General features: G+C 47.7%; 1 protein-coding gene across 3 annotated transcripts in view; it reads right to left on the bottom strand.

Moving 5' to 3' along the window:
• LOC146871825 (ATP-dependent chromatin remodeler CHD8-like) overlaps positions 1–17,937 on the bottom strand; it is a 3,469,548-nt gene that overhangs the window by 597,723 nt on the left and 2,853,888 nt on the right. For all 3 annotated transcript variants that reach the window (XM_085651762.1, XM_085651758.1, XM_085651757.1), the window contains one exon: positions 16,855–17,059. In XM_085651762.1, the coding sequence (XP_085507888.1) occupies positions 16,855–17,059 (205 nt within the window). The remainder of the gene's footprint in view (positions 1–16,854; positions 17,060–17,937) is intronic.

The following is a 17,937-nucleotide window of genomic DNA, read 5'->3' as shown; positions in this document are numbered from 1 at the left end:
GCACCTGGGACACCCATGAGTAGAGGCTCTACTCAAAATCAGCATCGAATCCCTGGCATCAGCCCGGAACCGCGAACCCTGCACACTCTGCACCCGCCAAGCCTGGCTTGTGCCGGAGCGAACAAAGACCACGTGGACGAACCCCCCGGCGACTATAACCCCGAGTCCGGCACCCAAGGACCCACCTCGACGCTCCTGACGCCTGCAGCCTCAGAACCAGGTACCCCCCCCAACCGCGATCAACAGAGGGTAAGATTTCCCGATACCAAAAGGCACCCCTGCACCCGGCGCCCTGCAGCCCCCTGTGCCCAACTCCTGGGTACCTACCTATCCTCCAACTTACCTCGCTAAGTGGTGGTGGCACCTGAAGAATCTTCGTCCCCGAGCTTGCAGTCTTTTTTCTAAACCGGAGCTTTCCCATTGAAACCAATTGAGCGCCCGAAGGATCAAAAGCACCCTGCCGCCCGAGTGGCCCTGGCAGTGCAACCTCTACACCTATCAACTTCCCCACTTGCCTTGAGTAAGTGACCAGGAGCCCAGCTCCCACAGCCGCGTGGCCTGCTAGACAGCAGCCACCAACCAAGGCCCCCCTACCTCTCATAGGATAACATTGGGCCTAACTCACTCTGCACCCGGCTGCCCCTGTGCCCCTGAGGGTATAACAGCCGTACCTACATGACCCTGGGAGACCCCTGAGTCTGTGCCCAGAACCTTAACTTTGCCAGTCAAGTACTTACCTGAAAGCCGATAACTCAATTTTCTCCATAGGGTAACATTGACTGTTTTTTCCAAACTTAAAATATTCACCAAAAATCAGCCGAATAACGAAAACGAAAATACTCACCTGCTATTAGGTGAGCTCCCAGTGCTGGATCTTGGTGCCCAGCACTGACCCTGAAAAATAATCAAAACCGTACTTACCAGTAACCCAATTTTCTTCCATAGGGAATCATTGTCTGTTTTTCTGAAAAATTTCTTCTAAGTGTCGATTTTTGCAAACTTAAAATATTCTTAAAAAATCGTACAAACTGTGAAAACGTAATTACTTACCTGCTTATGATAGAGGTCCCAGTACTGAGTCTAGGCACCCAGTACTGGATTACAAAAGTAACGAGAACATACTATACCTGCAACTTGAATTTTCTTCCGTAGGGAATCATTGACTGTTTTCTATGAAATATTTTCTAAGTGTCAACTTTTAAAATAGCAAAATATTGTCTAAAAATCATCACAGTAATTAAGTCGACTTTAATCACTTGTTTCTGAGAACTGACCCAGGAATGACTCTAGGATCCAGTCCTGGAAATCCAAAAAGTAATCTATGGCAAATAATTTAAAACTTCCATTGAACTCAATGCATTATTGTGTTTGAACTTGTGTTGCCTATTGCAACAATCTGTAACTTTCTACAAAAGCCAATTGCATATTGCAAAAGTATTTATCCAAAGCATCTCAATCTCAGAAAGTATATTTTGATACCTATTGTTGGTTCTAAAATAAAACAAGCATATATTTTTTATATATAAACCATTGGCCTAGAGTTCAGTTATTGAGTGTGTGAGACCATTTGCTGACTGAGTGTGTGCAACAAATGCTTTACACTGTCCTCTGATACTGCCTTACTGCTCGACCAAGCTACCACTTTAAAGAGTAAGGTTATATCTAACTTTACCCTCTGCCAAACCTCTGGGGACTGTGGACTCTGTACACACTGTACCTATTTGGGAACAGTATATACAGAGCCACTTTCTCACATGCAACACTTGGCAAATACAGAACATTGGAATGAATAGGCTTTTTCAGTAAATTGCAGGTAAGTTACTTTTTACGTTACTTTTCAAACTCAGTGCTGGATACCTAGATTCAGCACTCGAACATTTCCTAGAAACAGGTAAGTAATTACGTTTAGGTTTTTTACATGATTTGTAAAGAATATTTTCAGTTTTCAAAACTCCACACTGAAAAACGTTTTGGAGCAGTACATTGAAATGAATGGGTTTCTACAATAAATATCAGGTAAGTTACTTTTTACGTTACTTTTCTAACTCAGTGCTGGATACCTAGATTCAACACTGGGACATTTCCTGGAAACAGGTGAGTAAACACGTTTTGGTTATTTGTGCGATTTTTAAGGAATATTTTTAGATTTCAAAACTCCACACTTTTAGAGAAAAAGTGTCAATGTTATCCTTTGGAGGGAAAACAGGTTAACGGTTCTCAGGTAAGTAATAGACTGTGGGAGTTAAGGTTCTGGGGTTAGACTCAGGGGTCCCCCAGGGTCAATTATGCACTGTTGTTGCACCCTCAGTGGCACTAGGGCGGCCGGGTGTAGAGTGTTGAGGCCCAAAGTTATCCAGTGGGGGATAGGGGGCCTCCGGTTGGTGGCTGCAGGCAAGCAGGCCACTGGGTTGTGGGAGCAAAGCTCCTAGGTTTAAGCTCAGGGCAAGTTGGGGACCAAAGTAGCACCAAAGGTGCACCCTCAGCGGCACTAGGGCGGCCGGGTGCAGGGTGCTGTTTTGAGGTCGGGTGCCCTGTTTTCAAAGGAGAATCTCTGGGACAAAGAAACACTGCAGGCTCGGGGACGAGGATCTTCCAGGTGCGACCACCACTTCAAGGGGTAAGCTGGGATGTCGTGGGTTGGTTAGGCACCGTTGGTTGGGCGCACAAGGCCGTGGGGCGTCGGGTGCAGGGGTGCCTTTTGACGTCGGATTTTCTTACCCACTCTGGTCGCGGTAGGGGGGGTCCTCTGGATTGAGGCTGCAAGTGTCGTCTGGAGGCTTGAGGCAGGTCAGGGGTCACCGGATCTCGGGTCAGGATCGCCGGGGGGACCTTCTTGTGGTGTTTTTCCACTTGATCTTGGGCTGGGTTCGGTGGGTGCAGAGTGGGCTGGATTTGCGGTCTCTGGCTGGCACCAGAAGCTGCAGTGTAAACACGTCCGGTGTTCACAGGAGAAACAGTCTGGAAAGTGAAGGAAGGCAGGTCCTCCGGGATTTGTGAGGTTGCTGGCTGCTAGACATGCCGGGATTTTGCAGGAGCAGGTTCGAGTGGAGACAGGCCTGTAGGGCTGGGGCCAAGTCAGTGGGCGTCGTCCTCTTGTTAGCTCTGCACGGCTCTCCGTCCTTCTTCATTTCTTCTTGTATGTAGGCTGGATCTGCCTTCTTGGTTCAGGGCCACCCCCTAAATACTGTATTTAGGGGGTGTTTTAGGGGTCTTGAGGTCAGTAGCCAATGGGCTACTGACCTTAGGGTGACTACTCCCTTGGTGTGCTCACCCCACGTGGGGGAGTGAACACAATCCCTAGTCCTGATTGGGGAGTGCCTGCCATCTGCAAGATGGCGAGCACTGGAGAGTGGGCTTCACCTCGCCTCCCCCACCTGAGGGGTGGAGATGGCAGAGGTGGGCATACCTCCTGGGCTGGCTAGTTTTTCCCTACCGTCTTCCCGTCGAAAGAGAGTGGAGACAGGAAGGGGGCCTGCTACTGATGATAGGAGGGGCTGGGGGGCGCATTACAAAGGCTGCCAGACCTTTGAAGCTCCCTTGCCACAGATGGCTCTTCCTGACCTGGGGGAGGTGTGAACACCTCCGCCCAGGAAAGGCTTTGTTTCTGGGCTCATGGAGCGTAGGGTCCCACCCTAGGGGTCCAGCAACATGTCTCGTGGTGGCAGGCTGGTGTGTACCAGTCAGGGAACCCACCAGAGGCTGGTCGTTTTTCAGGGGACATATCGGAGAGACCTCTGTGTGCATTTTTCATTAATTTCCACACTGGCATCAGTGTGGGTTTAATGGGCTGAGAAATTTGATACCAAACTTCTTAGTTTTTAGTGTAGCCATTATGGTGCTGTGGAGTTTGTAATGACGACCTCCCAGCACCATATACTCTTTTAATGGCAGCACTGCACTTACAATGCCCAGGAATGGACCTGGGTACTGTAGGGGTGTGATACTTTAGAATTTGGGACCGCGTAGGAGGCAGGGCCCTACCCCTGTCTATCCCGGTATTAGCGAACCGCGAATGATCAATGCGGTATGTACAAGTGCTTTGTATAACGTTTTAGCGATAAATGCACTATGTATACGATATGATACAGTAACTTCGTGGGTTCCATCTTAGAGCGGTGGCCCTCTTATGGTTGCCCTCACATAGACTACACATTACGAACAAGTTCGGGCCTTTAGAACACATGTACTTTCTGCTTGACTTCTCTGTGACCTGTGCAGCTTGGCTCCGCTGCCCCAGGTCAGTTCGGTCTCACGAGCTCCCCGTCCTACGGCCACCTGTGATTAGCATCAGGGTTTGACACACCATAAAGCTTTTTCATCCCACACAAGCCTCCGGCTAATCTCTTTCACACCTGACTCTTCCTGCTTTATGGCTTGTTTTCCAAACAGGAGATGTTCGTGTTTATTGGGGCCTGTTGATATCTGATGTGGGATCTGAGCCTCGCTGGGTAAATAATTGTGGGCTGGCTTAACTGGAATGTGGGATGGTCATCATGACTCTGCCTTTTCGTTTGTAATGAATACATGTATATGGCCATATCGTAAAACAAGGAATGTGTGCCTGAAGCATGATATTTTGTATTTAAGGAGAAGCCCGTTTCTGTAACTTTAAGCAGTCTCCTGAGAACATACATTGTGTTGTACTTCTCGGATACCTGTAATTGGTCTGCAGCCAATAAATCGATCTTTGACTTCACCTAGAAGACTCTGTGTTTCTGTTGGTCTGAAACAGTAAGAACCCGCAGTCTTAGGGTGTGTTACCCTGCACCTCTGGGCTTTAAATTCCCAGTACTTCAGTTGGCGCCCAACTCGGGACGATTTTAGCGGTACCAGTCCAAGCCAGAGGTTCGTGAGGAGCTTTGTGTGGAAATTCTGGAGGAAGGCCGCCACTTCATCGACCCCTGCATGTCGACGTGGTCTGAAAGTCTTTTCTGCGAGGTTCTCCGCGTCCCGACGGCTACGAAGGACTGCTGCCCTGATTAATCGCCCTGTTTTGGACCCTTGACGATTTTGGTAGAGCGAAACAATCGAGAGAGTCTTCTGGTGACGCCATCGATCATCGATATTCAGTTAAGTATAAGTGGAGCGTCTCCCAGTTTGTTGGTATCCTTCGGGATTTTTGGTATCCTTCGGGATCATTTTGATTTGGAGCTTGCAAGCGCCAAAGCCAGAGGACTCGTGTATTCACGAGACTATCGTATTCGATAATCCTTTGAAGTTTGAAACTAGACTAGTGAGCGAAGATGCCTGGTTCTAGTGTATTTGGAAGATTGTTTTGTTTGGGTTGTGGAAGGGATTTCCAGTTAGAGGATTCATGTCCGGTTCCTCCAATTGGAACTCCAACTTATGAGCTTTATGTAAAACATGGCGTGGGCCCCATTGCATATAATGAAGTATGGATCCGATACACCAGAAAGGACGGTGTTTTAAAATGGCCCCAAAATGGTAGTTTCGATACCGATATCTTAGATAATTTGGAAGTTAAATTGTTTAAAAAGAAAGCCCGGCCGGCGATGTTTGATTCTTTCCGCCTATGGCGAAAGGAAGCCAAACAGAAGGAAATTAAGCTAGCGAAAAGGAATAAGAGAGAAAGGGGTATGTCAGTGATGCAAGCGGCTGTGCAATTTAAAGATAATGAGGAGGAACAAATGAATGAACAGCTACATAGACAGCGCAAACTAGGGATCGATAAATGTTACCCTGTTTTGTCACCCCTTGTGCAAGATGAGACAGAAGAGAAAGAGAAAGATTCCATAATGTCCCATTTGCTAAGTTCGCCACCCCCGTATGCGCAAAATGCCACAGCGCCTCCACAGCTTGTAAATGTGCAGCCTCCAGTAAATATGCCGCAAGCCTTCCCACAGCCGCCAGCTCCTCCTCAGCTGGCTCCTATCCCTACAGTGCAGCCCTCTCAAGGGCCGCCAGTTTTGCTACCTGTTGCCCCTGCGCTTCCTGCGACTTTGCCTAGCACATCAGCTGCCTCCCCTGGCGCTCCTTCTTGCACTACCCCGGTACCTGTATCTGAATCCGTTTTTCTTCCCTCTGTCTATCCCCCCGTTTTCGCCTCAACTTCTCCTTCAGCATGACAACGACTAGCTAATGTAGTTACTAGTTTAATGTCGCCTCTCTTTGGGTCATCTAGTATGGCTCCTGGTTTGCAACGTAAGCAACTGCGTAGTCAGCTGCCTGGTCCCGACGAGAAAGAGGTGTTAGATCATCTGGCGCGTAGGTGAATTGGTTTCCCTTCACTCTATAATGTGGAATCAGTTGTTAACGTTTTTCACCAATGGGATGCCCCAAAACAGAGGTATGTCTTTGATAAAATGTGTGAATTCCTCTGTGAGGAATTGGAGGATAATGGTTCAAACCCAAACCCACAGGAATTGTGTCGAGTGCGATTTGATTTTGAAACAGGTACAATTGTGGGTCCCAATGTAGATAAAGCAGTTGCGACTTTACTGTCCTTCAGGAATGGTGATTGTCAACAATCATTGTTCGACCAGGAATTCCCTGTGGGGAAAAAGGGAAAAGTGCGACAATACCCTATGAGAGAAGTCCCTCCGGTATGGAAGGAAGCCGTTGCGGCTGATGCCGCTAGAAATATTGTTGCTGCTCCAGCTCATTTTCAGCGTGTTTGGGTACATGTCCCATGGAAGCGTTCTGAGGTGTTCGCGCTTAAGCAGACATTGCCTGACCCCTGTAAAAACCCTACAGGATATTATAAGGAGTTATCACAAACTGCAGAATCGTGTGTAATGAATCTGGCTGACATAGATATGTTGTTTGGGAATGTGGTTCCACAGCCTTTATGGGGATCCATTCGTAATGTAGATCACGCTGCAGAATTGGGTAACACATGGGCTAATATCATTGCTGCAGATGCTGGCCAAGTTGGTGGTGCGAAGCCTGACCCTTTGGTAGCAGAACTCCCTGGTAGAATTATTACATACATGAAGACTATAATGCCCGCGATGCGCGTAAATTGGGATAAACTATCTGCATGCAAGCAGAAGAAAGATGAGACAGTGTCCGATTTCTTTACCAGGTTTGAAGAAACGTTTATCGACCACAGTGGTCAAGACATGAGCACTGAAGGTGGCCAACGGTTATTTGTTGATAAATTTGTGCAGAATCTACTTCCCGAGTTGTGTAAGAAATTAAAAGATTCAGAAAGTTCTTGGCTGTTTCCTCTTCAGCGCAAATACTGGCTACTGCACAGTATTATGAAAATAGAGATAAAGACGAGAAAGATAGAACAGATAAGAAAACGAAAGAACTGAAAACGAAGGTCCTTTTACAGCAGGCTTATCCGCCACGTGGAGGACAGAATAATTATAGGCAAACCCAAGGTATCTATCAGCAGCCCCAACAGTTCCAGAATAATCAGCAAATGAATGGGTATTATCAACCACGTATCCCTGTAGGTCCCAATCAATGTTCATATTGCAGAGAGGAAGGTCATTTCAAGTATAGTTGTCCTAAATTAATGCAGCGTACTAGTAATGCGTATGGCGCAAGAGGTAGAGGTGGTCAACAAGCTCCTAGAGGTAGAGGGCATGGAAATGTTCCCCAGAACGCGCGTCCTCTTCCGCCTCAAAATACCATAAATAGCTTTGATCAGCAAGCCCACGCGACTGGTAATACAGCTCAGTACTATAATAATGATTATTATGCAGAAGACGACAATGTGGAAGGTAATGATTACTAGGACAGCCGTAGACAGAGAGAGGGAGTTGTTTCAGTGCCAGTGGATCAGAGCGGACCATATGTTAAAGTAACTACAGCGGGTGTAACAGAGCCCTTTCTGCTAGATACTGGTGCTGCAAAGAGTTCAATCATGCATTCAAAACTCCCTGGCGCGCCTTTGTCTGGCGAAATGAATGTTTCAGTAGGTTTTTCTGGCGCCCCAGTTAGGAACCCGATTTCTAGTCCTATGTCACTTTCTGTTGGACCTTGTGAGCTAAAAGCACCCCTCATCCTAACGACAGGTTGTGGTGAAAATCTATTAGGATTGGATCTGTTAAAAAGATTGCATGCAACGCTATATTGTTCTCCCTCGGGAGTACAACTTACATTAGGTAAGAAGGTGATTTCCCCAATGTATTTGTCTAAGAATGCAATGCCACCTGAGTTGTCATCCCTTCCGGATGTCCTTTGGGCTACTGGTCCCAATGATGTGGGTCTTTTGGAAATACCACCATACGTGGTCACTTTAAAAGCCAATGTTAGATTGCCACGTATTCCCCAGTACAAGATCTCCAATGAAGGTCAGAAAGCGTTGTTAGCAATTGTCAGCGATTTGATTAAAAAGGGTGTAATTGAAGAGACAAGAGGCAACGTTTGCAATAGTCCTGTTTTACCTGTCTTAAAACGAACGGACCCTTCACAGCCACCTGTTTACAGATTTGTGATTGATCTCAGAGAAGTTAATAAGATTGTTGTGCCACAGTTTCCAGTTGTCCCTGATATAACTGCCTTGTTAACTATGATTCCAGCTTCCGCTGCATGGTTCTCAGTGATCGATCTAAAGAATGCTTTCTTTAGCATCCCAATTGCAGAGGAGAGCAGAGACATTTTTGGCTTCAGTTTAGGAGGCCGAAGCTTCCGCTTTAAACGCGCTCCCCAGGGCTACTGTGAAAGTCCATCAATATACAGTCAAGCTTTAAAAGCGCAGCTTGATGCACTTGTTTTACCTAGTGGTGCTACCCTCATTCAGTACGTTGACGATTTACTAATCGCCGCGGATACTGAAAAGATTTGCAAAGAAGCTACATTGTCATTGTCGCATCATTTGTCTGCCTTCCATCACAAAGTGTCTCTCTCAAAGATGCAATATTGTCGACAAGAAGTGACCTACTTAGGTCATCTCTTATCGAAGGAGGGAAGGAAACTGACCCCAGAAAGAATTCAAGCCATTGCACAGTTGAGTGTGCCTAGAACACAGAGAGAAGTGCGTGCTTTCTTGGGCATCACTTCATACTGTAGGCACTGGATACCAAATTTCTCTTTGCTGGCAAAACCTTTGTTAGCATTAACATGTAAAGACACACCGAATCCTATTCCATGGTCTGAAGAGTGTCAGAAAAGTTTTTTGGAATTGCGTGATGCATTATGTTCAGCTCCTGTGTTGGGTACCCCCGACTACAGTAAGCCTTTTACATTGTATGTTCACAAAAAGAACGGTTGCGCATTATCAGTGTTAACACAGCCTTTTGGCGACAGACCGCGTCCATGCGCATATTTTTCGTCAACCTTGGACCCAGTAGCGAGGGCATTGCCAAGTTGTTTGAGAGCTACAGCCGCCGCAGCTATGTCTATTCGACAGTCTGCTGGACTGGTGATGGATAACACATTGATTGTAATGGTTCCACATGCTGTGGACACATTGTTAAACAGGACCAAGACACAGCACTTAACTAGTGCGCGATTGTCAGGATATGAACTAACACTGTTAGCGAATCATATACACATAAAGAGATGCAACACGTTGAATCCAGCTACATTATTACCAATTCCAGCAGACCTAGATGAGATTGAGCAACATGATTGTCTGTTCAGAACAGAAGAAGAGACGAAAGGGAGAGTGGATCTTAAAGATACTCCCCTGACCGAGTGTGATGGTACTTTATGGGTGGATGGTTCGTGTTTCAAGCTTCCGAATGGTGATACGACTGCTGCATATGCTATCACGACTTTGCACACGATTGTTGAAACTGCACGTGTGCCACAAAATTCGGCTCAAGCAGCAGAACTGATTGCCCTTACAAGAGCATGCGTGTTGTCTGAAGGAATGAAAGTGAACATATATACTGATAGCCAGTACGCCTTTGGCGTGGCTCATAGTTTTGGGCGATTGTGGAAAGAACGTGGGTTCCTGACTTCGCATGGAGCTAAGATTCAGAATGGCAAGTTGGTGAATGATCTCCTTGAGTCACTGACCCTACCGTTACAAGTTGCGATTATGAAATGCAGTGCGCACAAGAAAATCACTGATGATGTTGGTCGTGGTAATGCGTTTGCTGATGAAATCGCGAAAGGAACAGCAAAAGATGTGAAGACCCGAATGTATGTTGCGGGCCCTGCAAGATGGGTTGGTGATGTTGGAATGTGTGAAAACACAATAGAGAGTGTGAAGTCCCTTCAAGCTGAAGCCACAGAGAAAGAGTTGAGCAAGTGGAAAGAAAGTACGGGTAAATTGGATGAGAATGGTTGTTGGGTTGATTTGTCAGAACATAGGCGATGGTTGTTACCTGACGCATATGTGCTTCCAGTGGTTACTATGGCACATGGAATGGCACATATCAGTATGAAAGGAATCTGTAAGTTGCTGGCCCCAGTATGGCAGAATGCTGGAATTCCCAAGTGTGCAGAGAATGTATTCAAGAATTGTATGGTATGTTTGAAATACAACCCTGGTAGGGGAACCCCAACTCCAGCTGGTCATTTTGCACCTCCATCATATCCATTTGAAGTTTTGCAGCTGGATTTTATCCACATGGAAAGGTGCAACAACCTGAAATATGTATTGGTTGTTGTTTGCGCTTTTTCAAAATGGATAGAAGCATATCCCCTAAAAGACAACACTGCTTTGTCCACAGCCAAAGCCCTTGTGAAGGAATTTTTTCCTAGGTTTGGAATGCCAAGAATGGTGTGGAGTGATAATGGGAGTGAATTTGTGGGTCGGGTGATGAAGAATGTGTGTGAGGGGTTAGGGATCAAGCAAAAGTTCCACGCTGCAAATCACCCCCAATCAGCTGGATTAGTAGAGTGCTACAATGGCACTCTAAAACTCAAGCTGGCCAAAATCCAGGCGAGCTCCGGTCTTAAATGGCCTGACGCTCTGCCTCTAGCACTCCTATCCACAAGAATGACTGTGCATTCACGAGTGGGACTTAGTCCATACGAGGTGGTCTTTGGCCGCCCGGCCAATGTATGGGGTGTGCCAAGACCGACGAAATTCAGCGAAATCGAACATCCAGTACTGCTTGATTATCTGTATGAATTGACGGCTAAATTGCGTGTTTTACACCAACAGGTGCATGATACTCTCCCCCGGGCCTCTGAAGCTCCAGGACACCCTATTGACCCTGGCACGTGGGTGCTCATCAAGAACTTCCAGCGAAAGAGCAACGATGAGCCCCGGTGGATTGGCCCTCACCTCGTACTTCTGTCTACAAGATCAGCGGTTCGAGTAAAGGGGAAAAAGAATTGGATTCACGGCGCCCACATCAAGAGGATCCCTTTGCCTCTACCATATGACCAGTGGGTCCAGGAGGGTATCGCCGATTCTGAAACAGACACTGTACCCCGTTTTATACCATTTAGTGATGCACGCGTAAGAGGCACAACTTCAGCACAAAAGAGTGACGATATTTTGCAAGAAGCTGTGCCACCGTCAATTCGATTGGACACCACAGAGCCTGAACTCTTGTTTCAAGATCAGACAGTACCTGGCCGTTTCCGCTACAACTTGAGACCAAGGCCTATGGACAAATAAATATTCTTTTCCTTACGTTTTTGTTTTTGAAATCATAGCTCTCCCATCTGAAGGACTTTCTTGATTTTTGTTTTTCGAACCACCATCCGGGTTCAGCCGCAGGGTCGCGGTGCCAAGACTTTGGGGTACAGGCCGAAGACATTAGGTCAATGGTTCTGGTTGGTCTAGGGCGTTCCCTGGACCGACAGGCGTACTCCTTAGCAGAAGATACTCACCCGCCGCGAGCGGCACGATTAGAGGATGGAGTTTTTCAAGATGGAGAGACTCGCTGAGGAAATGAACTTTAAAGCAAAAATATGTAAAATAATGAAGAGCAAACGTTTTGTATTATTATGTCTGTTTATATTATGTAGTATGATTGTGTTTACTGTAGGATTTGTATTCTTCTCCTCTCAAGAGCCCATTGCACCCACTGTACAGCCTATACCTCCTCCTACTGTCTCCTCACACTCTTTCCACCCTCTGCCTGAACATGAACAAGCTAGACGATCAGAGTTTGTAAACAACTCGTTTATTCAGCTCCTGCACCAGCACCAACTAGTCATGAATACAACCAATTGCTGGGTGTGCGGGTTAATGCCACATACCATTAATAAGGGTATTCCTTATCTAGTGCTGCCGTTTAGTTACAATGGATCGTCATGGGCATTCCAGACCATGTTTCTCTTTGCATTAGATACCTACTCCCCGCGACAACCGCGTTCCATCAGACCTAGCACAAATAATAAAGCTTTGATGAAAGGAGTTGCCGATATGAGCAGAGATATCGACGCATACTCATCTATTCCTAAAGATGAATTGAGAGCTTATGTAGGGTGGAACGCGACGGGGTATAGTATTAGTCTGGGTGAAAGGCAGCGGAAAATTTCATCCCCAATTTGGGTCGTACCCCACATAGGTCGGTTCTGTTTGCAAGGTAATGGTCAGAATCCTAGAGCTCAACTGGGGAGAAGTGACTGTACTGAAACGTACACTTTTCCATCGCAGTTTTCCCCTGCGTTTTTGGCTGCCAAGGGTACATATTTTGTCTGCAGTGACCGAGCATATACATGGTTGCCCCCTGATTTCTCGGGCACATGGTATATTGCAAATCTGCTACCGCCGACATTTACTGCTGCCTCTGACTATCACAAGACCAGAGTTGTGAGAGGCGTGATTAGTAAGGAAGATACTGCCGGTCAGGAAGCGGGAGACTTCTTTTTGGGTTTCCTGCCGTTTTGGGGACCTATGGTCAATAATAGGAACCTGAGACAACTGACTCGGGTGGTTGAATCCACTGTTAATGTTACGGCTGGTGCCCTTGGTAATTTGACAGCTGAGCTCCAAGCGGATCGCCTCATGACTTTGCAGAACCGTATGGTTCTAGACATCATACTTGCAGACCGCGGTGGGGTATGTAAGGTTATCCAATCTAGTTGTTGCATTTTCATACCAGATAACGCTCCAACAGTTTATCAAGCCATCTCCAAACTGCATAAAATATCTGAATCCATACACGTGGATAAAGGAGATTGGTCACTGGTGGGGTGGTTCTGGGAGCTGATATCTGCCTGGGGTTGGAAGATTCTGATGGTCATTGGAATGATCTTAGCCATCCTTTTCCTGTTCTGTCTGTGCATACAGTGTGCTTCTGCGATATGTGGCCTCTGTGCTACATTATGTGTAAGGAAACCTGTATCGAGGGACGAGCTAAGTAATAGGATGATGCTACAGCAACATCTCCATGACTTCGTGAATATTGACCTAGACTCGGATTGATGTGAGTATAGTTATTGCCTATGTAAGGGCAAAAGGAGGGTCTGTGGTACTTTAGAATTTGGGACCGCGTAGGAGGCAGGGCCCTACCCCTGTCTATCCCGGTATTAGCGAACCGCGAATGGTCAATGCGGTATGTACAAGTGCTTTGTATAACGTTTTAGCGATAAATGCACTATGTATACGATATGATACAGTAACTTCGTGGGTTCCATCTTAGAGCGGTGGCCATCTTATGGTTGCCCTCACATAGGCTACACATTACGAACAAGTACGGGCCTTTAGAACACATGTACTTTCTGCTTGACTTCTCTGTGACCTGTGCAGCTTGGCTCCGCTGCCCCAGGTCAGTCCGGTCTCACAAGCTCCCCGTCCTACGGCCTCCTGTGATTAGCATCAGGGTTTGACACACCATAAAGCCTTTTCATCCCACACAAGCCTCCGGCTAATCTCTTTCACACCTGACTCTTCCTGCTTTATGGCTTGTTTTCCAAACAGGAGATGTTCGTGTTTATTGGGGCCTGTTGATATCTGATGTGGGATCTGAGCCTCGCTGGGTAAATAATTGTGGGCTGGCTTAACTGGAATGTGGGATGGTCATCATGACTCTGCCTTTTCGTTTGTAATGAATACATGTATATGGCCATATCGTAAAACAAGGAATGTGTGCCTGAAGCATGATATTTTGTATTTAAGGAGAAGCCCGTTTCTGTAACTTTAAGCAGTCTCCTGAGAACATACATTGTGTTGTACTTCTCGGATACCTGTAATTGGCCTGCAGCCAATAAATCGATCTTTGACTTCACCTAGAAGATTCTGTGTTTCTGTTGGTCTGAAACAGGAAGAACCCGAAGTCTTAGGGTGTGTTCCCCTGCACCGCTGGGCTTTAAATTCCCAGTACTTCAGGGGTAGAGGGCTCATGCACCTGTACCCACACCACAGGCATAGTGCATCCAGCTAGATGGGTGACTGAGGTATGCCATGGCAGTGTGTTTGTGGGCATGGCACACAGGGATGTGTGCCATGTCGACTCTCTGTTTTGTTCTGCACCAAGAAACTCAGCCTGCTAAGGCGGTGTGTGTGTGTGTGTGTGTGTGTGTGTGTGTGTGTGTGTCAGGGTACAGGACCTCTAAGGGTGGCACAATAAGTGCTGCAGCCCTTAGGGGCCTTCTCTGGTCACAGTGCCCTGGGTACCTAGGAGACCATTTATCATGTGGCCAGAGATGCCAATTGGGTTTAGGCTTCAATGCAGTTTTAGGGAAGGAACACAGGCCCTGGGCACCTAATTGTCAGACTCAGTCAAAGTACATCAGCAATTCAGCAAAAAGTGGGGGCATACCACGCAAGAAAGATGACACTTTCTCACAGTGGTCGAGCGCATTGCCCGCATTGTCGCCAAACAAGTGACGGCCATCAAAGGGCATGTCCAAAAGAGTCGATTGGACATCGCCCGAGAAGCAAGTGGACCTCAGCCAGGCGTAGCGTCTCAGGGCTACCGACTTTGAAATCGTCCTGCCTGGCGAGTTAGCGGTGTTCAGCCCACAGCGAATGGTGAACTTTGCTGCATCCCTCCATTCAGCAACCGCATGTGAAGGTACAGCCCGGGCCTCCTCCGGGCACTGTGGCAGCACCTACACAACCGTGTCCCACAGAGCGTCGGTGTAACTGCCCAAGAGACATGCAGTGTTCACTGACCACAGTCCTAAGCTGGCGGAAGAAAACTTCTTCCCAAAATGATCCAACTTCTTGGATTCCCTATCTGGGGGAGCAGTAGGGAACGCGCCTTTGGATGTTGAGGCTTGGACCACCAAGTCCCAGGGATAGGGTGTTGGGAGAGGAAATTGGGATCGCCCGGGGCAGGGCGGTGGCGTCGGATAATCATCCTATCCACAGGAGCCCCTGTGTTGGCCTTGGATCAGGTGCCCAGAAGGATGTCTTTGAGGGCCTCATTGAAAGGCAGCAGGGGCTCCGGAGAGGCGGCTGCTTGTTTTAGCACCTCAGTCAGGAGGTTAGTCCTGACTGCCACCGTAGGTAGCTCAAGGCCCAAGGCCTTAGCTGCCCTACGCAACACCACAGCATAGGAGGCTCCTTCCTCCGTAGCCACGGTAGGGGGAGAAAGCATACCAAGGTCTGGGGATGTATCCAGACCACTGGCCACACCCAGTTCCTCTCTCCAGTCCGGATCTTCCAGCTGGTCTGCTAGCGGGTCAATAGACCCCTCCCATTCCTCCTCACCCTCCTCTGAATGCCACTCAGGGGGATAAGGAATGCCGGGATAGAACAGAGGTACAAAGGTACCGGTCGGTGCCGGTTAGGCTCCGTATCCATGTCGAGGGGGGGGGGGTTGGGGAGGATGGGGTTGATGCTGGCTGGGGACACAACCGGCGTTGGAGGGGGCGGAGGTGTCGCCAATGGATTTGCTGCTGGAGGAGGTGTTTTAAGGTCGACCGGCGCCAAACCCAATCCAGGCCTGGATCCCTGGGGTCCCTGTGGCACCGGAGCCTCCGGCATTGAAGGCCTAGAACCCTCAGCTGTGTCCTCGGGGCCCGAAGGCGCGCCGGCAGAGTCCGGCTGCCAAAAGATGGAGTGGAGGGCTTTGTAAAAGCTACGAAGTTGGGTAGGAGGTCGCCCCAGCTCCCAGGAAGGGAGGGAAGCTTGGAGCCGACCCAACAGGCTCCGCGGGCGGAGCCGGATGACTACCTTCTGCATCCCGCGTCGGCCGACGGACGGGGAGAAGGCAAAAAGCGACAGTGGTTCTTCGCCTTCTTCTTGTGCTTCGACTTACCCGAAGATGAAGACTTCTAAGAGGAGTGATGGTGGTGACTCGGCGACCTCCCTCTCGACCAGGACCTCGAGCGGCGCACAGCGGACTGCCGGGCCTCAAGCGTTCAGGAACGCTCCCGCAAAGACATTAGCCCAGCAGTCGGAGCACAACTTCAGGTCGTGGTCACGCTCCAGGCACCTGAGGCACACAAGATGTGGGTCCGTGACCGACATCAGCTTGTGACAGGAGTTACAGGGTTTGAAGCCGGTCCGTCAATGTGACATCCCCTTGCACCAGGAGTCGAACGACTCGAAAAATAGATTGGACAAAAAGTTAAAAAACTCTAGTCAATCAAGACTAAGGGTACCGCTCTCTCCGGATTTGCGCTGGCTGGCGCGGAAAAGGAAAGAACAGACGTCAGCGCGCAGGGGCGGCTTCTAAGTAGATACCGCAAAGTCATTCCAGCGATCAGGTCGCCAACGACAAAAGCGGAGTCGACCAACGCCACCTACCAAAGCACAGGGGTACTGCTAAAAATACATTCTCAAGATCCTTTCTGACTCCTGGGGGTAATTCTAAGGTAAAGAATCCATAACTAATAGTCTCTTTCAGATGTAAGGAGTTATGCCTAATAACAAATAGTCCATAAAGGTGCATATTCTGACCCTGCAAGTGGTGCCAATGAGGTTTAAGACAATATTTCTCTTACTTCTTACACATCAAAAAGTTTTTATCACTTGTCCTTTTTTTCCAAGAAATTGTGCTCTCATTCTTCAATCAATCATTTCTCATTATAACCACTGCTCGTACTTTGGCTCCTTCACAAATCTAGCAATACCTCTGTTGTTTCTCGCGTCGTGCAATCTCTTTCAACTTGAAAGCAGCTTCACAACGATGTTTCCGCCGATCTCCTCTTTCTGCTGCTTCCATCTTCGCTTGCTCCCGCTTAAAGCTGCGTTGGTAGGCTGTGATGAGGCGGCGCAGGCGGGCAGTTAAAGCTGAGCCTGGGGGCCAGCACAAACGACCTGGAAGAGGTGCCTGCGCTGTTACAGAAGAAAATAAGACAAGGCTGACAAAAGACTGGATGTGAGCTCTGACACTTCATACAAATTAGTTGACACCATTTCTCTAACTAACCTGAAGCATAACAAGCATTCCCCTGCTATTCATAGCACTGATCTAACTCTACTGCATAAATCTGGAAAGCAGTTATATTCTGCCCAGTAAAGAAATGTCTGGTAAGGTAACTGGTAATTAGAGAAGACCAGTCATCCCCATCTGATTTATAATTCTGTGACCAGAGGCTGCATGTTTGAATCAGACGACATGTGTAAGAGGCATTTTTAACATAATGCAAAACTAAAGGGGAACTGGAGGGGAAGGGAGTTGATTACTTGTAAGAAAGGAGGTCCAGCACAACCTATTGGAAATGCCCCTGACAAACAAAGCCTGATTAGAGTCTGACGGACCAAGTACTCTGCTGCAAAAGCAAGTAGGGTCCTTCTGAGGAAAGGCATTGCACCACCTGCCCCATTTAGGGTGGAGAGAATAATGTCCTTTTTGTCTGCCACTGGCAACATGAAGTGAAAATAATGAACAACAATACCCTGGGAGAAAGCTACCAGATTTTTTAAATTTCAGAAAGAAAATACCACCGTGGAAGTTTGCTCCTGAAAAACAAAATCTTTGGAAACATTTGCCGAACTGCCATCCACTAAACTTTTTACACCCTGAAAGAAGCTACTGTAAAGCGTTTCCTTTCATTGTATGGAGATGTTGGGCTGGCGGTCAATTCTTCATTTGGCTGGAGGTAGTCCACCACGGTAGCAAAGGTGACCGACCATAAATCAGTCCCTTAGATGGGGTTTTAATGCATCTCAAGAAATAAGCTGTAACAATTGTTTTGCGGCTGGATTCCATT

The sequence above is a fragment of the Triturus cristatus genome, chromosome 1_1 (genome assembly GCF_964204655.1).
Source record: "Triturus cristatus chromosome 1_1, aTriCri1.1, whole genome shotgun sequence".
In the NCBI taxonomy this organism is placed as follows: Eukaryota; Metazoa; Chordata; class Amphibia; order Caudata; family Salamandridae; genus Triturus; species Triturus cristatus.
This window is presented reverse-complemented; position numbering and strand designations above follow the sequence as displayed.